Below are 20,719 nucleotides of genomic sequence, written 5' to 3'. Positions count from 1 at the left end.
AACCTCCAGGGTAGTGAGGACCGAGTCAGGTGACACGTTGGAAGCATTACGCCAGACACATCTTAAGTATTCAGTGAATGGCAGCTCTTATTGCTATTTGCACCCTGGTACCATTTATCTCTGAAAACCCTGCATAGACAAGTGGAGAGGACAAGGACATTCACGGCCACCATTTACCAATTAAGTGCCACACCCGTCGATGTGTCTCGGACAGGAATGGAATGACTAGGAGAGAAATGCAGCCGAGGGTTTCCTGGACTCAGAGAATGAGGCTCCAGTCTGGCAGAGGGGCAGCGGGGAACGGCCAGCACTTCAAGCAAAACAGCCTTTCTCTCCGCGGTGCAGCTGTTTTGGAAGCAGCACACGCTGTTTATGGAACATCAGTAAGCAGTCGTCAGTCTGGTCTGAGTGTCCCCAGGGCCGCGGTGCCTGCGGCAGAGAACGTCTCATTTCTCTCGACTCTGGCCCTCGGCCTCGTTTACAGCAGTTTGGAAGAACGTCTGACTGTGCCTTGGTGAGAGGCGGGTGTCCTGCATCAGGAGGGGCCTTCTGCACTCACCCCTCAGCCCACGGTCTGGTCAGAGGGGCCGTGAAGGTGGCGTGGACTGACGTCTGGCCTGGGGGATGGAAGGGGACAGAGTTCTTGGAGGCGGATGGGAAATCTGGAGGAGCCTCAGCCAGCCCAGTTGCCACGACAGAACGCCTCAGGCTGGGAGCTGAACAACAGACGTTTGCTTCCCACGGCTCTGGAGGCTGGGAGGCTGAGATCGGGGGCAGCAGGGTTGGTGTCTGGTGAGGACTCCCTCCTTGGCTGGCAGACGGCCGTCTTCTCACTGTGACCTCCTGTGGCCTCTCCTCTGTGCACGTGCATCTCTCGTGTGCCTTCCTCTTCCTAAAAGGACACCGTCCTGTTGGAGTAGGGCCCCACTGTATGACCTCGTTTAACCTTAATTACCTCTTCCAAGGCCCCGTCTCCGAATGCAGACACATTGCGGGTTAGGGCGTCAACAAAGGAATTTTGAGGGACACAGTTCAATCCATAACAGGGGATAAAATGCAGGCTACCTGAGAAGATTGTTCCGTCCCCTTCGTCCACTCAGATGGGAGCTCAGACCAGGCACCGTGGACAGTCCCTCCTGAGAAGGAGCCTCCTGGACACAGTGGACGACAACGGCAGCAGAGGGAAGTGGCGGGGCAGCTCCAGTCCACAGAGGTGGCTCTGGTGACTCAGGCCACACGACACCGTGGTGATAAACAGAAGGTTATGGCAGCAGAGACAGCTGTGGCTCATTGACACCAAAGTCAAGGAAGCCGAGAACAATCCAAACCAGGGTCGGCCGTGCCGCGTGGGGGCTCCACGGCGAGTCCTGATCCATGGGAGACAGCGTGGGTGAGGAGCCAGACGGGCAATCGTTCAGCCCTGAGCTCTGCTGGGGCTGGAACGACGAAGGACTGACATGATGGGAGGGCGGGAGCGGGGGTGGACAGGTGAGGGGGCTCACCCAGCTGCACAGTGAGGACCCACGTCGGACAATGAAGTACCACAAGCAGAATCGTCTTAGATCACAGGAAATTGTGGATCAGTAAACTGAGCTGTTATAGTTTGCATTCTTTGTGTCTTTGGGGCTGGTGTCTTGCCTTCCTCGCTCAGAAGCATGCTGTGTTTCCTCCAGACTTTTCTTGGGGTCCCTGCTTCCTCTACCACCCCCCTTGCTGATGAGTCAGGTCCAGGAGGGGCCTAACTCTGGGCCACTCCAGTCCCGAGGCCACGTGAGGTCACTGAACCCGCCAGCACCCTAGCCTGCAATGCGCTGGGGGAGGGTCCTGGCTCTGCGTGTCTATGGGGTGTGTTCCCTCCAGTGGGCGGCAGTGCTGGCTGGGGTCTGCAGTCGTGGACGTCTCTGGACTCCCCCGGGGAGGGGGAGATGCTCACCAGTGGAAGCTAACCCCCGGCAGCTTGTCCGAGACTGCGTGGTGACTGTCCCAGTGGTTTCTCTGGTATGTTGTTTCCTTTCTTTGGAGAAAAGTCTAAGTGTACTGAGAAATATATGACCTGGTGCTTACGGAGCGTGGTGGGGTGAACTGTGGGAAGACAGGCTTGGCTTCTCGGCCACAGGCCACTTTGGGAAGTGGCCAAAACAGGAGCTCAGGAGCAGCGACTCTCCCTGGACTCGTGAAGGTGCAGCCGTGTGGTTCTGGCCCAGACGGTGGTCAGTGGGGATGGACATACAAATGTAGATGGGAGCCTGTCATTCCTACATGACACCCTCCGGTGGTCTGGCTGCCTCCCCCACTCTCCCCCTCCCACTCTGCCACCCCATCCTCCGCCCACACCAGGTGCCCACATCCCTTCTCTGCACAGGCGTTTGAGCCCCAGGCAAGGGGCTTTCTTGTCAAACTCTGGGACTCAGCCTCAATGTCACCTCCTGGAACAGCCCTCCTGGCCGGAGCTGCATCCCGTGAAGCGCAGCCCTATGAAGGCAGCGCCCAGATGCCAGGTGGATAATGATCCCAGTCATCCACAAGGCGCTTTGAGACGGGCCGGCTCCAGGCTGAGCACTTTCTGCTGGGGACTGTGGCTCCCGTTCTGCACACATGGAAACTGAAGGTTAGCGGGACGAAGCAGCTCTCGTTCATGGCAGACATCTGGCTGGCGCCCAGGCTGAAGCCTTGACCGCGTGCTGCTCAGCTGCCCGTGGTGGACGCCAGGCCCATCACAGCCTCGCCGACTGCACGGCCATCTGGCCTGACCCCTCGGAAGACACATCTGGATTGACCGGATCCTCCCTTCCGCAAAGAACCCAGGTGGGAGCGGGCTTAGCCCTAGCGCTGTGGGAAAGGCCGAGACACGCAACCTGATTACGGGCAGATGGGGTGGAGCGCCCCGGCAGACCAGCTGTGATTCATGAAATGTGGGTCCCTCTGAGTCCCCCGAGGATGACGATCCTGTGTGAGCCCAGCACCAGGGCGCTTGCGCAGCCCCATGGTAGCAGGGAGGGGCCTTAGCCAGCCCCCCGCCGAGCAGCGCTGGGATGTAGGTGCTGTTTATCAAGGAGGGATTTCCTGTGGAAGTAACCCCCACACTCACTCTCACACACACTCACACACGCATATACACACTCACACTCTCACACAATCACCTACCCCTATACATTCACACACTCACGTCTGCACGCTCACACTCACATATACACTCGTACACTCATTCATATATACACACTCATACACATTCATATATACATGCTCATATACTCAGTCACAGTCTCACACACACGCACACACTCACACACACATCCTCCCGTCTGCTCCGCAGCACCCCTCACCCCTGCCCGGGTGCCTTCCGCTCCGTCTGCTGTCCCTGCTCCTCCAGGAGGTGAGCTCTGCGGTGGTGGCAGGGAGTTTCCATGGTCACCCCGAGGGCCTGGTGGCCTAGGCCAGCGCTCGGCAAACGTTTGTGGAACGAACGCAACAGATGGATAAGTGAATGAATGAACGAGTAGGGCCTGGATCCCTGTCGGCTCCACACTGCCAGGCAAAGGCTCGAGTGACAGAGTGAAAACAATATTGATGAGGAAAAGACAACCATATTGATGTGGCAAATAATTTGACGTGTAAAATGAAGACTTTCTGGAAAATGAAACTTCCCAGATGACTAACCACCTGCCAGCGGGGCGAGGGGGTGCGTGCTGTGGGGGACAGGCTCAGCCAGGACCAGTTAGGGGCATGTCAGCAGCGGAAAGCTCACCTGTCCCCACCTAGCTGCCCCTGATCCCTTGTTCCCCCAGAGATCAGGACAAAGATGCCATCAGCTCAGGGGACACCGAGCAGGGTGGCAGGTCCCTGCACAGTCCCAGGCACACCTAACAGTGGTCACTCAGGGAGACGTGGTCTACTGGACATGCCTGTCTCCTCGGGGCTGCATTTGACGTGCGGTACTTTTTTTCTCTCTCGGTACCTGTTACGCTCATCCGTATCAGCTGGGGGTGGGGTGTGCAGGTTTAGTTATATTTGCTTAGAACTTGCGAGCTGTAATGGCTTGACATTTTCTTAAGAAACTTAAATTTAGCAGCAGGAACTTGATTCCATTTCAGCATCTGTAACAGAGAGGCTTCTGGAAACTTCCTGCCCGTTGGAGTCTCCGTCTTGCCAGGCAGGGCTGGGGTAGACGCAGACAGCACGAGGGTGGGTGGGTCCTTGCTCTGTGCTGGGGCCGCTGCTCTGCCATTAGTGAGGCCGGTGCGATGTGCTTTGCATGGCTTCGTATTTTTGAGTAGATCATCAGCCGTGACTTGGGGACAATTACGGAGAGGCCACCAGCTCATTTCAGAGCCTCATCTTATTGTCACTGTCTTGAGGGAGGTACAGGCGCGAGGGGACCAGGCGGCTTCTCCCTGCTGTTGGTGGCCCAGGGTCTCTAATTGGTGGGCCACCCCCGGAGTGATGTCCCTGTGAACTTTCTCACCCGTGCTGGGCAGCCTCATGCAATTGGGTGCCCCCGACTTACCAAAATGTCACTTATTGTAAAGCGGTTTACCAGGCCAGCTGTTTGTCCGAGCTTTGCGTGGAAGCAGCAGAGTGGCTGCGCGGCAGGGGCCTGCAGACACCATTTCACCCCAGCTGTGCCTGCGTCTGACACAGCAGGGGTGGGGTAGTGGCAGAGCCCAGAACTCAGAAAAATTGGGTTGAATCTCTGCACTTCCACCATCCAGTGGCGTGACTTTGGGGCATTACCTAACCTCTGTATCTGTTCCCTCTTGGTGAAGTGGGAGCTTCTGTGTGTCCTTCCTTCCTGTGAGGGTTAAATGAGACGGAGCCTCGTGTGTTTGGAGCCACGCGAGCCCCTCCCTTCCTCCTCCCCTTCACTCTCTCCCTTCCCATCTCCTCTCCTTCCTAACGCCTGAAGCTCAGCTTTCATTGCCGGAGCCTGGAGTCCTGGATCAGGGTTCTGACCCACGGGGAGGGTGGAAGAGCCGGGACCCAAAGGGAGTGAGATGTGGGCTGGGCAGGACACTGGGGGAGGGACCCAAGCCCCTGTGCTCATCACTGCTCTGTCTTTCCATCCCTCTGTCTGTCTGTTTCCTGGGGCTGACGTCTCAAAGGACCACAAACTGGGGGCTTAAAGCAACAGGAATTTATTCTCACCCAGTTGTAGAGCCCAGAAGCCTGACATCAAGGTGTCGGCAGGGCCACGCTCTCCCGAAGGCTCCGGGGAATCCTCGGGCCTTTTGCAGCTTCCTGCGGCTCCAGGCCTTCCTTGACTTGCGGCTGCACCCCTCCCATCTGTGTCACGTCTCCCTCCACCTCTCTCTTAAAAAGACACCCGTCCCTGGGTTTAGAGCCGGTCCTAACCCCAGAGGCTCTCCTGACCTTGACATCCTTAACTACATCTGGAAAAACCCTTTTTCCAAATAAGGTCACATTCACAGGTGCCTTAAGTGAGGATGTCGACACAGCTTTTGGGGGGTCTACAATTCACACCACGACGCTGTCCCTTCTGGGCAGCCACTGTGGAACCTGAGCCCGCCCTTGGTGGAGGAGAGGGGGGGTGATGGGGGAGGAAGGTGAGGGGTCCCAGGGTGGTCTCAGGAGGGGCTGCGATGCGCTGTCTGTGCTTCACAGGATGACGCTCCGGAGGACCGAGCTTGGCTTAGTTTTGTTGGTTTCTAGGCTCCACAGTCAGGGAATAATCACAATATGGGATAAAGCTGCCTCCAAAAAGTGTGTTAGAGTATGGATTTCTTTCTCTCTTTTCCAAAATGAAATTGCCTTACCGATTACATGATGAGATCAGACCACGAAAGAAGTAAGACAGGCTCATTTTTCAATTTTCAGACAATTTAAAGGGTAAAAAAGGAAAGAGTAACAGTCACCCTCAAATTCCACCCCATGCCGATGCCTGTGGTCAACATGGTGGCCCATTTCCTTCCAGATATCTTTCTGGGCATGTGGAAGGGGAGTCCCTCTCCTGATGACTTACACGCCCACCCTGCACCAGGAAACACACCCGGCTCACCCTTAGCCGCTGTCAGGGCTCCTTTTGTTTTGCCTTGTTCGTGTCTCGGACATTAGGCTGCCTCCAGTTTCACCACAGTCAGCCACGAGAGCTTCCCCTCCAAGGGTGTGGCCGCTGGACCTGTCACCAACGTCCGGAAGCCCCTTCCTGCAGGCACCCTTCCCAACACAGGCCTCGGCATGCATCTTTCTTGACTTTTCAAACCATTGCCAAGCCTCCCTTTGCGTCTCTGTCTGAGAATGGGGCAGGCACCCTCCTGGAGGGTGAGTCCTTGGTGGTGACGGCTGCTGTGCCCCATGTCCCCGACGCAGGCCATGTTCGAGTTGGTCACCTCCGAGGCATCCTACTACAAAAGCCTGAGCCTGCTCGTGTCCCACTTCATGGAGAACGAGCGGCTGAAGAAGATGCTGCACCCGTCCGAGGCGCACATCCTCTTCTCCAATGTCCTGGACGTCATGGCCGTCAGCGAGCGGTGAGCCACCCACTCAGGGCCCTCTGGGGCCTGGCTTCCAGAACCTTCTCTCCTCACCTGGGGCACAGCTGAAGCGGGTGGCGAGTGCTCATTACACTGGCTTCTCTACTTTTTTTGTTTGGAATTTTCTATGATAAGATGTAAGTAAATATGTAAACCCAAACATCTACCACCTCTCCCAGTGGGGTAGCCAGTCACGTCCCCCTGGATAGGCCTGCTATCTGCAGGTCCCTTCCCGCCAGCACAAGGGCTCCGTGTGTCGGGCAGTCAGGCTGGTCTGTGGTGAGGCTCACGACCGGGTCCCGGATGTCCATGTAAGCGGTTCTTTATCCCAACGTCATCAAGCCGTGGCTTGGTGAGTGCAGGGCCCCGAGACCCCCTGGGGGCCGGTGCAGAGCATGGTCCGGGATTCGTGCTCTGTCCTCCAGTTCGATGGCGTGCGCCACAGCTCGTGGCCGTGCTTACTAGAACTGTGCTTTTGTTTTGCCCCTATGAAGGATGAGATGAGCTTAAGTGGCGGAGGAAAAGACTTCTGTTAATTGACTCTTGCAAAGAAGAAATGAATTCCAACCGTCTTGTTAGGACAAAAGATCCGTTTATCGTTTTCACTGGAGGCTGTAGAGTTTTGCAGCTCAAAGTGCAAAGCTCAGCTTTTGGAGCAGCTGCTCCAGCCTTGTGAGTTCAGATGTGAAACTGAGGTGCGGCAGAGCAGGGGCCCTTCCCCAGCAGTAGGAGCCTCTCCACCCCCGTGGGGTGCACCCTGGGAGCTGCTGGGTGGGTCCCTCCTCCACACGGACAGCCCACCTTTCTGTTCGCAGTCTGCCACCTCCTTGTGGCAGCCCCGCCCGGTGGGCTGCAGAGGAGAGAGCTGACTGAGACCAGAGCGGCCTCGGAGACCCCTTGGCCTCTGTTGCTTTACCCTCACTGGGGGAGAGCTGTCTTTTTATTTGCCTATTTATCTTTTATTATGGAAAATTCCAAGCATGCAGAAGTAGAGACACCAGTGTAAGGAGCCCACGCTTCAGCATCAAGGTTCACCCACATCCGCCACCCACGGGATCCTTCTGAAGCAACCCCCCACCGTCATTTCATTTCATCTGTAAACACATCAGTAGGTATCTAAAAGATAAGGTCTCCCTCTGTTTTAAAAAGACTCCTAGCGCTATTATCCACCCAAAAAACTGAACAAATAATTCCTTGACATGACCAAATGTGCCGCCCGTGCTGGGATCTCATTGTGTCCTGTTTGTCGGTTTGTCTGAGCCAGGCCCCTCGGTGGGGATGCATCCTGAGTCTCCCCACCCAGGCACCCTGAACCCGACCCCTGCCTCCCGCAGGTTCCTCCTGGAGCTGGAGCGCCGGATGGAGGAGAACATTGTCATCTCGGATGTGTGCGACATCGTGCACCATTACGCAGCCAACCACTTCTCCGTCTATATCACCTACGTCAGCAACCAGACATACCAGGAGCGGACCTACAAGCAGCTGCTGTGAGTGTGCCCAGGCCGCGGGGCCGTGACCTGGCACAGCCAAGGGCGTGGGGGGGGCGGTCCTTGGACCTCTGCTTTCCCAGGGTGGTATGCAAGCCCAGCACATTCCAGGGCTTTCGGTGTCACTCGAGAAATGTTGACCCCAGGACAGTCAGCCACGGCTCCCACGGGTCCTGTGTGCAGGACGGCCATGCAGAGCTCTGTGAGGTTTAGAAAAGAGAGTCTGAGGCCGAGAGGGTAACATCTCAAGGCCCAGGACGTCAGAAAGCGGTTTGAACTGGAGACAAAGGCAAGAATGGGGCGAGCGGTAGTCTTTTTGCTGGTTATCCAGCAACGCCCCAGAATTTCTTGCTCGTCTGCCCACGTGGTAAACTTAATTGGGGTTTCGATTGCTGAGATAATTTCTCATCAACTTGCCTCTTTCGAATTCTTCACGTTTCTGTGCCACGCTTCGACGACAGTGTAACCAGTGAGGTATTCTTAGCCGACTCGGGAGCCCCAGCAGACTCCCCGAGCCTCACGTCTAAACGTTACACTTCGCTGGGCCTTTCCGTCAAGACGCGTTGTTAACTGTGGACGTTTTAAAGCTCGAGTCTTCGGGGGTTTGTGTATTTTATGTTTCATTGAAAATTGAGATTTGAGGGAATCAGGATGCCATTTTTGAGGACAAACATTGAGAAGACGAGCATGCAGGAGAATCAGAATCGAGATATTCCAGAGGGGGCGGGCCCCGCGAGTGTAGACCGTCTGGGCCTGGGGAAAGGGCAGAGTGCTGTGACCCTGATGACGCACAGTCGGTGGCCTGGGTCCGATCCCCCACAGTCATTCCCCGGAGCCCTCGTCCCTGTGGACCCGGCCCCCTGCCGAGTTGGGCTGCACACGAGATGCCTGCCTGGCAGGAGTAGCTCAGGTTCTCCCTCTGTCACCGCCAGCGTGCTGCCTGTTCCCGTCCCTCCGCGGGTTCACCTTGCCGCGGTGTCCTGCTGGGTAAATCATTGACTGTGTGTCCGATTCATAGTCTTGGGCACGCAAGGAATCCTTGCCTCCCGCACACGACATATTCGGCTAAGTCTCCATGGGCCAGGCGTGTGAAGCCATGATGGCTATGTGACTTGGACACGATCAGTTAATTTTCCAGAAAAAAGAAGAGATCAGCGTGTTTTCCATGCCCGTGGGCTGTCTGGGTCTTCTGAGGCTCTGGATGGGGAGGGAGCGCCCCCATTCGTGCCGCCTGCGAGCCAGAGACCCACTCTCACGTCTGTGTCCCCAGCCAGGAGAAGGCAGCCTTCCGGGAGCTGATTGCGCAGCTGGAGCTCGACCCCAAGTGCAGGGGGCTGCCCCTCTCCTCTTTCCTCATCCTGCCTTTCCAGAGGATCACGCGCCTCAAGCTCTTGGTCCAGGTACCGGCCTCTCCCCCTAGCCATGCACCCCAGACTTGGGCATGCTTCTGCTGCCGCAGACCGTTCCCTTTGCTCATTCCCCGTCTCTGCTAGCTTTCTAGGAAGTCCATTTGTTCCACAAATCCTAAATAAGCTTCCACTGTGTGCCAAGCGGTACGGGACCCAGCCCCTGCTCCCAGGGAGCCACTTTCTGAGGGTGGAGATTGACAAACAGACACGGCCCGGAAGTGGTCATGACTGCGAGGACAGTGAAACAGTGTGACACAACAGGGGGTGAATGCCTAGCCACTGCCAGTTGGGGGACAGGAGACGCTCTTGAACGAGTGACAATTAAGCTAAGACTTGGCTGTTAGGGAAGAGCCATTCAGGTGACAGGGGACTGCTTGTGCAAAGGTCCTGGGGCAGCTGGAAGGTGAGCTGGGGGAACATGACGGAAGGGAGTGAGTGTGGAGACGTGGGCAGAGACCAACCAGAGGGCCTACAGGGCTGATATGACACAGGCTCTATCCTCAGTGTGATGGGAGGCACCTGGCCTGACTGACATTTGTAAGAGCTCACAGTGGCTGCCCTGTGGAGAGAGACAGGCGGGAGAGCAAGAGTGAAGTGAGGGAGGGTTAGGAAGCAATTCGAGAAAAAAAGATGGCTTGGCAGGGCCTAGGGGGCAGATCCTGGAGGAAAATCAGTGACCTGAGACGTGGACTTGCCACTGTGGAGTGAGAGGGAAGGAAAGGAATCTTCTAGCTCGAGCGACTCAGGAGATGCTGCCGTCTCCCAAGGTGGGGCGACCGGGTCGGGGCTGTCAGGGTTTGAGCTTGAACTGCCTGAGTTTGAGATGACTTTGAGCAGTTGGCCATCCAGGTGTAGAGTTAAAGGGGGCAGTCAGGGCGGGAACTCTGGGCGTCGAGGTGGCAGTTAATCCGAGAGACCTCCCAGGAAAGAGAAAGGGCTCCCGACACCCGGCCCTGGGACGCCATCCCAAGAAGGAACAGCAGTGAGGGAGGACGCGGACTCAGGGAGCTGGGGTCAGGTGGCCTGGAGAGGATGAGATTTCCTGAAAGGGGGGCTCCAAGGAGCCACAGACCCCTGTGCCTGCCGCATGCTGGTGGGCGTGTTCACCCCCATCCTGAGCGGAGGGAACCCACCAAGCAGATGAAGTGGATGGTGTGGACCCACTGTGGCTCTGAGGGGAATGAGCTGAGATGGTGACCTGTGAGCCATAGTTAGAGGAGGTCAGAGGTCAGGCAGGTGGGAGACCAAAGGCCGTGGGGAGAAGCAGCGTGGTGGGGAGGAGAGGTCGGAGCCGCCCCAGGAGGAAGGGGCTCATGGCCAGAGACCAAAGAAACTGGTGTCGGAAGAAGCCACTCCCGGGGTGGCAGGTGAGAGCACTGTGGGAACACAGCGAGGGCGACCCCATGTCACAGGATGCTGGGGAATGAAGGAGTCACGGGTGAATTTTGTTTTTAACTTGGAAAAACTGAATCAGAAGATAGTCACGTTTCCTAATGATGCAGAGAGAAAACGTTTTAAGAAATTTTATAGGAAAAGAGCATATATGGACATACAAAAATCTAACTTTTGTCTGATGACAACCAACAAAGCAAAGGTCAAGACCTACCTTAACGACGTTGTCATGAGGAAAACAGTGGAACGGGGGTGGGGGGAGCCCGGGCGGGCTGGGGGGCTGCCAGGGAAGGTTCAGAGGAAGCGTGTTTGGGGGGGAAGCCGGGGTGAGGGCCTTCCAGGGAGAAATGCCAGTCATTGCATAAGGTGGGGTACAGGGGCCCCCAGAGAGGCAGCTGGCATGGGGGGCACGTGCACCATCCCATCTGAGGCCACGAGCAGGACCCACCTAGTTGGATGGGAGCTTCATTCCAATGGGAAAAGGTGGAGCCTGAGCCTGCTCATGAGAGATAGATTTGGGAGTAAGGGGACCGTTACCGACAGGGTTTGGTGGCCCCACGTCGGTGAGGGAGGCCCCAGGAGGGGCTGAGATGACCCTGGGTCTCTGACGTGGCAGCGGGGTAGGGCGAGACAGGCAGTGGGAGGGGTCTAGGTCCTGTCTGGAGCCCAGGAGAGAGGTGCTGGAGACGTTTGTGGGGCAGCCATCGCACGCGGCAGGTGGAGGCGGGTGGGTTGTGCTCAGATGCACCCAAACCTCCTTACGGGACAAAAGCAGATCAGAAAATCTGGGCCCGGTGAGGACGGCTAGGCAGAGACCGTGTGCAGTCTGGAGGGTGAGGCAGACTTGCAATTTACAGACAGAGGCAAGATGAGCATCATTTTCTGTTAATTCAAGAAAATGGAACCATTAGAAAAAAGACATTTTTATCAATAAGAACGGAGTTAACAAAGCCTCGGGGTCATTGTGACTTGCCTTCAACTGACGATCCCAGAGGACAGGGTGGGGAAGCCCCTGGTGCCCACCGTGAGCGTTGGGCTCCCCCTGGGGACAGGGCTGGCCCTGGGCATCCCTGCCTGCTCCACCAGCACATGGTGGCCTCCTCTGCTTTGACCTGCATTGAACTTGGTCCCCATGGTTAATCCTCTTGGGAGGCTTTGACTCCTGGCGCGCATTTTAGAGCCAGGCAAGGCTTTGGGTCAGGATGCTCAGCCCTCGGCCCGGCTGAGGGTTCTCCTGCCCTCTGTCCGTCACCTGGTCGGGGTTTTTGTACATGGATGTCACAGCCACGTGAGGCTGTTAGGACCGGTGCAGCAAGGAGGCCACCACTGCAAGGCAGGGTGGAGAGGGGAGGAGAGGCTGTTCGTGACCAATATTAATGCAGGCTTTCCCTGCGCTCAGAACATCCTGAAGAGAGTGGAAGAGAGGTCTGAGCGCGAATGCACCGCCTTGGACGCTCACAAAGAACTGGAACTGGTGAGTCGTGCTTCTTTCTTGCTTCCCGATGACCTGCTTTCCTCATCTGGACCCGCCTTCCTGCTTCTGCTCCCTCGTGTGTCAGTGTGTCTTTGGGAAATGCAAAATCGTTTTACTGTTTACTTTTGCAATCCAGAAAAGTCACTGGGTCTAAAACATACGTCGGTGTGGCCTGAGCAGGGTGCAATGTCCTCATTCTCCACTCCGGGCTGTTGGTGTGCCCGGGGTGGAGGAGGCAGCTGCCGGGCACTCTGTACCCGTGTTGACCTCTGCTGCTGCCCTCAGGCTGGTCTCTCTCATCAGCTGCTCACCACAGGCGTCTGGGGCGCTCCAGAGAGCCCACGCTTGTCCTTGCCTGTTTCTGGTGTCTTCCCACCTGTGACACCTGCTGACGCTGGCTCTGGCCGTCCCTGTGCCCTGACACAGCCTGCCCCATGCATTTCTCCTCCTCCGTGCCTCTGCCCTTCTCTCGGGCGGCCCCTCCCCTCTCTCTGTGGAAGGACACACTGGCCCTGCCAAGCCCATCTCCGCGCCTGGTCCTCGGAGAGAAGCGTTCCTCCTGAAAGTTCCCTGCAGAGTAGGGGTCATGCAGGAGGGGTCAGAGAATGTGTCTGTTCTCAGTGCTGGGCTAACGTGGATCCTTCTGTCTTAAAGCACTGGCTCGTGTGTTTGGCTCCTGGTGTCAGCTGGAGCTGAGAGCCGGCTCCTGGCAGCTGTGCGAGGGCGATGTTGTCGTGCTAGTGATCCGTGATGGACGGGAGCCTGGTGCTCTCGTTCCGGCAGCAGCAGCTTAGTAAAAGGACTAGGCCCGTGGGCGTCTGATGGTGGGTCTAAGCCACGTGGAGCCAAGAGGACTTCTTAAGTCATTTTCCCCCGGCCTCTCCTCATGTCCGTTACTCAGACCAGTTGGCCACCAAAATCCTTCTGGCACCCTTTGAATACTGGGGGGAAACAGCGCTCCCGTCATAGCCTCGTGGGGAAAGGCTGGAGCCTCGAGCCGGCTGGTCAGGGAGGGCCAGTGACTGGGAGTGGGGCAGCATCTTTGGGCCGTCTGCCCACCCCCGGAACTCACATATCTGATCCGACGGGAATCCATTCTGGCCCCCACCGGGCAGCTGGCCACACTGAGCCCCAGAAGGCGAGTCCAGTGATGCCACGGCCTGGGAGAGGCCCACATGCTCCAAGGGCTTTTCCTGTGGTCAGCTGGGGCCAGGCGAACACTTTCTATTCCTTAAGTTCTTTTCCACCATCGTCTCTCTTTTTTTCTCCTTGTAATGAAAGTGTTCTCTTGTTTCTCATAGTTTACTTTTTTAAAAAAAATAAAGGTGGGTTTTTTTCTAATGCATAAAAGTAATTGCTGCTCAATTCCAAAAAAAAAAACACAAAGTGCTCGTAAGTAAAAAGATGATGGTAAAGATCAGTTATCCCACACCCCCTGCTGACGTGCTGGGGTGTGCCCTTCCAGACCTCTTTCTAAACAGACACCTGCACACACAACTGTATTCTTTGCAAAAAGGGATTGTGGTTTATAAGCCAGCTTTGCTCTCCATTCTAGTGCATGCAAAATTATTGCAATTTTTAATGATTTCATAGAACAGGGTTATACAGATATATTAGCATCAGTCCCAGTTGGTGGACATTTAGGTTGGTGACAGTTTTCCTCATTCTAAGCTACACTGCCAGGAACATCGTTGTGCAGACATCTTTGGGCACCGTCCTCATGCACGACTGCTGAGTGCCTGCCGGGGCCGGGCTCTGTTCTAAACACCCGTGATCCGGTGTGGAATGTTGGTTTTTCCACGTGAGTCCCCAGAAGTCCCAGTTAATGCGATTTACTGGGCCTCTCGGTACGTGGGCTGCCTCCAGGAAGGTGGGGAATCTGCTCTCCCCTACAGCGGGTGACAGGGCCCATGTCCCCACAGCTTGGCCAGCCTGGAGCCTTGTCTGCCTGCCTCTTCCAATCTGACAGATGGGAAAGGACATCTAATTGTTTCAATTCACTTTCTAGGTGATGCGAGGGGTCGGCATCCTCTTTTATGTTCCCTGGGGTTTACTTCCAAGTGAGGACAAGGCCACTAACTTTCTCCACCAGAACCGAGAGCCATACCTAACAGCCTGACAGGTTTTCCAACTGGCCTTTTTTCCAGAAGGTGCTGGAGAAAGGAGCTGCTGTCCTTTTGAGACTGGCCAGTCTCAGCTGTGGGCACAGTGTCGGGTCCCAGTGGTTGTTTAGCCCTTTGGGACCTGAGTGGACAGAAGGAAGTGGCCAGTGACAGCTGGCTGCCGGTGGCCTGACGTGTCCTCCTTCGTGTCCCAGGTGGTAAAATCATGCAACGAGGGCGTCAGGAAAATGAGCCGCACGGAGCAGATGATCAGCATTCAGAAGAAGATGGAGTTTAAGATCAAGGTGAGCCTGCTCCCGTCCACCTGTCCTGGCCCAGCCCAGCCGGCTGGAGCATTGGTCACTGGCCAGGCCTGCTGAATGCCACCCTTGGGTCTCAGTGCAGTGTCACGTCCACCGAGGCCCCGCCTGTCCCGGTCACCAGGCTCCATCACACCGGCCTAGACTATCTCCCTAGAGACTGTGGGCAGGGACCCGGGAGCCGCCTGCCCGAGTCTGGATCCTGCTCTCATTTACTGGCTGTGTGACCTTGAGCATGAAGTACATGACAGGGACCGTTCCAGGGACTCTCCAGTCTGGGGGATTTGAAAATCTTCTCCCCCAACTTTACCTAAAGGTTCAGGCATCAGTGAGCCCGCAGGGCCGTACGGCCTGGGTTTCTGGTCACCCTGGGTGTGGGAGCCAAGCCCCAATCGAGGATGCAGACGTGGCCTTCTGGGCCCCCCATGGAGCTCCTCCTGCCAGGCTGCCCGCCCTTGAGCCCCAGAGTGGGGACCCCAGACTGGGCCTCTTGGCCCCGTGGTACCCAGTTCTCTCCTCTCCCTGTGAACCCAACCCCTCCCCTGATTCTGCATCACACAGGCCGAGCGTGGTGAGGGGATGACGACACACACACAGAGGCGCCCACACCCACGCACATGTGTGCACAGACACATACAGTACACATGGATACGCTTAGACACATATACACAGCAGCACAGTGAGGGCCGCGGGGGAGCCTCTGGGAGGCGCGTGGAGGGCCACGCCGTCTGACACTGCCCCCCCCCGCCCCCCGCCCAGTCGGTGCCCATCATCTCCCACTCCCGCTGGCTGCTGAAGCAGGGCGAGCTGCAGCAGATGTCAGGCCCCAAGACATCCCGGACCCTGCGGACCAAGAAGCTCTTCCAGGATATTTACCTCTTCCTCTTCAACGACCTGCTGGTGATCTGCCGGCAGATCCCGGGGTGAGCTGGCCTGAGCGGGGCATCGGCGGTTGGCGGCCGGCACGGGGAGGGCGGCATGGAGAGGACAGGGTTATCTGTGGCCGGGGGTCGGACGGCAGGGTGGCGGGAGAGAGGTCGGGCTTTGATTGGGGTTTAAAGGGCTGCTCCATTCTTGTCCAGCTTTGGGCCTTTGGGCAAGCTTATTTAAAGCTCCTGAGCCTCAGTTTCCCCTCCTGTTGAGCGAGGGTTTCACTCCTTGGATATGGGGAGCCCAGCTCAGTGCATGCACTGTCGGAGCTCAGTAGAGGGGTGACTGCAACATCGTTGGTGCTAGTCCCGTGTCCACTGGCCACACCAAGGGAGGGGTTCAGGTGGGGGGCTTCCAGAAGGAGGTGAGGAGTGGCCAGAGCAGTGGGGTCAGTCCTGCTGGCTGGCTGGGGTTGGGGGCGGATCCCCCGGAACCCCCGGGTCTCCTTGGGACTCACACGCCTGCCCGGCCACCCTTGGTCCCCAGAGACAAGTACCAGGTGTTTGACTCGGCCCCACGGGGCCTGCTCCGCGTGGAGGAGCTGGAGGACCAGGGCCAGACGCTGGCTAACGTGTTCATCCTGCGGCTGCTCGAGAATGCCGATGACCGGGAGGCCACCTACATGCTGAAGGCATCCTCACAGTGAGTGCCCAGGGCCACCCGCACCCTGTGACCCCCACCTGAGGCGCTCCGAGTCTCCTTCCAGGTGGAGCCGGCTCCAGGGCTCCGCACCCACTGTCCTTCCTGCCCCCAGACCCTGCAGGGAGTTAGGGTCCAAGTGTGGGGCTGTTGGGGGGGTGGCTGCACTTGCTGGGGGTGCACGTGTGCACACGTGTGCATGTATGTGTGCACGTGTGTGCGTGTGCACGTGTGTGTCTTCCCTCTGGGCCTCAGACTCTAGCTGGGCCCCATGAGATGTAGAACCCTTGGGCCATGCTTACTGGTGAGCCCCTATTGCTGTGTGGCCTCAGGGCCACCTCATCACCTCTCTGAGCAGCCAGGCCACCTACCCTGCAGCCCAGCCTCTGAGAGGAACAGACGAGATGGGTGTGGGGAGAGGCTTTGTGGCCGTGGGGCCCAGCACCTGAAATACAGGGGCTCTATGTGCAGACCAGGCCCCCCCAGACTCACAGGTGTTGCCCTCCCCATCTCCATCCAGTTCTCAACGCCTGGGGCAGGTGGGGAGGCATGTCCGCCTTCCCCAGTGTACACTTCCCACAGGCAGTGGCTTCAGGGCAGCCGGCCTGCACTCTGTTGAGGTGTCAAGGGGGGCTGGCCCTCACCAACAGACTTTAAAGCTGGGGAGACTATATAGGGCTCCCCCTCTGTGCGTCCCCGCCGGATTCTGGGCACTCTCCTGCCGTAGCCCCAGGTGGGGCTCAGGACCCAGTGGCCAGCTCGGTGGTGGCTGTGGCTCCACGGTTGAACATGTGTCCTCTCCCAATGTCCCAGGAGCGAGATGAAGCGGTGGATGACCTCGCTGGCCCCCAACCGGAGAACCAAGTTTGTGTCCTTCACGTCCCGGCTGCTGGGTAAGTGGTCCGGTGGGCAGGGGGCACCTGCTGGGCGGGGCAGCCAAGGCCGTGGTGGCATCAGGTCCTTGCATCCACCCGAAGGGCTGGGCTTCCAGGCCAGTGTCCCAGAGGCCCGCGTGGCCTCCGGGAAGCTGCTGGGCCTGCCTGAGGGTCCTCTCTACAAGTGCCAGCTCAGTAGCCGATAGAGGACATGGGCGTAGCCTGAGCTTGGCGAACATTTGGAGGGTTAATGAAGAAATAAAAGTCACTGGGTCTTAAGTGACAGCTACCGAGTGGAAACCAAGAGGGATTTGGGCCCAGATCATCATTTCTTTGCAGCCACACCCTCCCCCTCGCAGGAGCCATTTGGCGGATGCTGTGGAGTCTTGCGTTGCTCCTCAGACGGGCAACGCGTCCCTGCTCACTGCCGGGGTGTCGAGGGTTTGCCTGCGCACCGGGCAGGGCAGGTGACACAGTGATGAGGGCATGCCACCTCCCTCTCCCCTCCCCCAGACTGCCCCCAGGTCCAGTGTGTGCACCCGTACGTGGCCCAGCAGCCAGATGAACTGACGCTGGAGCTGGCCGACATCCTGAACATCCTGGAGAAGACTGAGGATGGTGAGGCCCGGGGCTGGCGCATCTCCCGCTCGGGGCCCCCGGGATGCCCAGTGCCTCTGCTGTCCTCTCCTGGAGCTCCAAGGTCTGCCCTCCCCCTTAGCACTAGGCCCGAGCGCCCAGCTCCACGTCCCCTTCACCTCGTGCCACCCTGGCCTGGGCCCACCAAGCACAAAGGGAGGCGTGATGGCCGGGAACACCCTGACCCTGACCCTGGACTTGCAACAAGCTTCCAGGTGAGCCTGTGACCACCAGGCTCAGAGCCCCGTGTGGGCCAAGCAGCCACCCACCCAGCCCCTGCCACCCCTGCTGTGGGCATCAGTGCCAAACGAGGTTCGCCCCCCAACCCCCAAAAATTGACCCCTTATCTCTACATCAATTGCTCCTAATCAGAATCCCCCCAAAATGCCCCAAGCATCTCCCTCCCCCACCCCCTCCTCTCCTTCAAGGTCCTGGCTGGAAGGCCTCAGGCTGGTACCTCCAGGGCAGGCCGTTTCCGCTGTTCCCAAATCCCAGGGGCTTGCCCTGCACTGGAAGAGCAGGGGCCTCTCCCCTCCCCTCGGAGGAATACACAGCCCGGCCCCCCTCCCGCGTGGCCTGCAGAGTGGGCCCGCAGACCCTGGTCTTAGCCCTGCCCTGGGACCTGTCAGTGACACGGTGATCTCAGGGGGAGGGAAGGAGGGCCAGGGCCCTCTGCTGGTGTCGGCCAGTTGATGATGGCCACCTTCAGCTGACCCCCCAGCTCTCCAGGGAGGGCTGCCCAAAAAGAGGGTGGTGGTGAGCTTCCAGGCTGGGTAACCAAGTGGTCAGCTCCCACCCGCACCAGCGCCCTGGGACCCGGCCCTTGGGGTCTCCTGGCCTCATCCAGGATTGCTGAGGGCTTGGGAATGGGTTCCGAAGGCAATGCATTTAGAGCACGCTTGTTCTGTCATGGCCTGTGCACACACACTATGCTCCTGAGGAGGGCGTCCGGGTGGCATGTGGGGTACAAACCGGGTCTGAGCATCTCCGGCAGGAGTTTTCGGAGCAGGGCCCTCTGGAGAGGTCGGCTGGCCCTCCCGCGCCTCCCTCGCTCTGCTCCCCACCCAGACGGGAGCCCCGGCCTGCAGGGAGGCCCAGCCTGCACCCCTGCGAGAGTGCCTGACCCCCGTCCCCTCCCCACGCAGGGTGGATCTTTGGCGAGCGTCTGCACGACCAGGAGAGAGGCTGGTTCCCCAGCAACATGACTGAGGAGATCTTGAATCCCAAGATCCGGTCCCAGAACCTCAAAGAGTGTTTCCGTGTCCATAAGATGGACGACCCTCAGCGCAGCCAGAATAAGGACCGCAGGAAGCTGGGCAGCCGAAATCGGCAATGACCCCTGGCCCCCAGCCTGGCGGGGATGCGGGTGAACCCCGATGGATGGTGGAGGGGCTCTGGGGAAGGCCAGTGCCTCCCCAGGCGCAGGGGGTGACCGGGGCGCCCAGTGCAGGAGCCACCCCGGCCCTCGTCCCTGCCACGTGGTGCGTGCTCGTGTGTCCTGGCCCCTCACTCCCACGCTGGAGGAGGGGAGCCCACGTGTCTGCTCTGCTGCATCTGTAAACGGGAAAGTATATTTTAAACAGTATTACACCATCACTCCCTCCGGGCTCTTAGAGGGGGTGGCGGGGGTTGGCATGCTCCGGGGGCCTCCCCAGGCCCTGGAAGAGGCCCCAGACCCAGGATGTCCTTGGCTGAGGGCAGGTGCGAAGGTGATGATTGTCATTACCCCCTGCACGTGCCCTGTCTTCCCCAGAAGCTGTCAGAATCCACCAGGCGCGCAGGTGGACCACCCCTGCCCAGTGAGCTTGATGGGCAGCCCTTGGTCGTGATTCAAAGAACTGAGGGACCAACCGCCTCTGTCCACCCCCTCCCCAAGCCTCGCCAGCCTCTGGCTGCACGGCCAGGCCCTGCCTCCTGGCAGGCCTACCAGAGCTTGGCTGAGGGCCCATGCGTCTCTGGCTCCCTGACAGGCTGGATGTAACTTGTGTCTCTGACCCTTTAGGAGCCCAGGTGTTGTAAGGAATGACTTGGTCACTGCATTCTGTATCGGTTATGGTTCCGAGAAAAGCAAATATCATTTTTGGCTGCATTAAAAGAAGCATCATGTACAAAATAAAGGAGGTGAAAGTCTACTCTTTATTGCCCTGGGTGCACACAGGAATCAGGTGTTTGCTTCTGCACAGGGAGAGGGGAGCCCCCTTCAAGGTCAGTGGAGGAGGCGTGTCCAGGGAGGGGGATGAGGAGGCTTTGGGTGAAGGGGGAAGCTGCCGGGCTTGGGGCCTCAGGATGGAAGTGGATTGGGGCCTCCACTAGTGGAAGGACTTCAGAAACAGAAGAAGACTTCTGAGGGAGTTGGGGATGCCCTTCTGCTGCAGTGGAAGCGAGAAGGCAGGTTGGAGAGACCATGGCGGGACTGCAGTCGTCCCACAGGAGCTGACCACTGGGCGTGGGGCTGGGCTTCCTACCTGGCCAGTCACTGGCCTGGACCATTCCTCCTGCCTTCCTAGAAGTAGCCCGTTACCCTGAGGCTGCAGCTCCTGCCCCAGCCCAGCTGGCCCTCAGAGCTACCCCCGACCCCGACCCCTCCCTTCAGTCCTGGAACGTGGAGGCCCCTGACTCTGACCCCACCCTGCCCTGCCTGCCTGGGACACCCTCTTTCTTCCAGGAGATGTTAGAAGCCCACGATTCAGATCAAGCGGCACTTGGTAGCATCTTCCCACAGGCCGCAGCACTGCTCTCGGTGTCTTCAGACCTCAGATCCTTTGAGAACTGAGTGGATCCCTGGAAGATGCATTCATGTGCAACACACGGGTTCAGCTGGAGAGGGACCCCCGTCCCAGTAAGGGACGCCTCTGTGCTGCACCCCAGCAGGCAGTGCCTACCCCTGAGTCTCCCAGGAGTAGGGGGAGGGGGAGATGGGCCGTTTCTGAGCCCCACGCTGCTCCTGGGGTGGGGGTCAGGGGAGGA

At 58.3% G+C, this 20,719-nt stretch overlaps 1 protein-coding gene across 3 annotated transcripts in view; it reads left to right on the top strand.

The window, feature by feature from the left end:
- NGEF (neuronal guanine nucleotide exchange factor) overlaps window positions 1–19,869 on the top strand; it is a 39,893-nt gene extending 20,024 nt beyond the window's left edge. Inside the window, exons 4-14 of one of the 3 annotated variants that reach the window (XR_011439534.1) lie at window positions 6,325–6,485; window positions 7,823–7,975; window positions 9,246–9,375; window positions 12,176–12,250; window positions 14,568–14,657; window positions 15,432–15,595; window positions 16,089–16,244; window positions 17,055–17,134; window positions 17,630–17,734; window positions 18,898–19,358; window positions 19,629–19,869. Coding sequence is in view for 2 of the 3 variants with exons in the window: in XM_070269484.1 (XP_070125585.1) it covers window positions 6,325–6,485; window positions 7,823–7,975; window positions 9,246–9,375; window positions 12,176–12,250; window positions 14,568–14,657; window positions 15,432–15,595; window positions 16,089–16,244; window positions 17,055–17,134; window positions 17,630–17,967; window positions 18,898–18,957 (1,407 nt within the window). In the remaining variant the exon portion in view is untranslated. Of the gene's footprint in view, window positions 1–6,324; window positions 6,486–7,822; window positions 7,976–9,245; window positions 9,376–12,175; window positions 12,251–14,567; window positions 14,658–15,431; window positions 15,596–16,088; window positions 16,245–17,054; window positions 17,135–17,629; window positions 17,968–18,897 lie in introns of all 3 variants that reach the window. The other 2 variants (XM_070269484.1, XM_023642589.2) reach the window with 2 other exon arrangements.
- The last annotated feature ends 850 nt before the right edge of the window (window positions 19,870–20,719 follow it).

The sequence above is a fragment of the Equus caballus genome, chromosome 6, assembly GCF_041296265.1.
Source record: "Equus caballus isolate H_3958 breed thoroughbred chromosome 6, TB-T2T, whole genome shotgun sequence".
NCBI lineage: Eukaryota > Metazoa > Chordata > Mammalia > Perissodactyla > Equidae > Equus > Equus caballus.
This window is presented reverse-complemented; position numbering and strand designations above follow the sequence as displayed.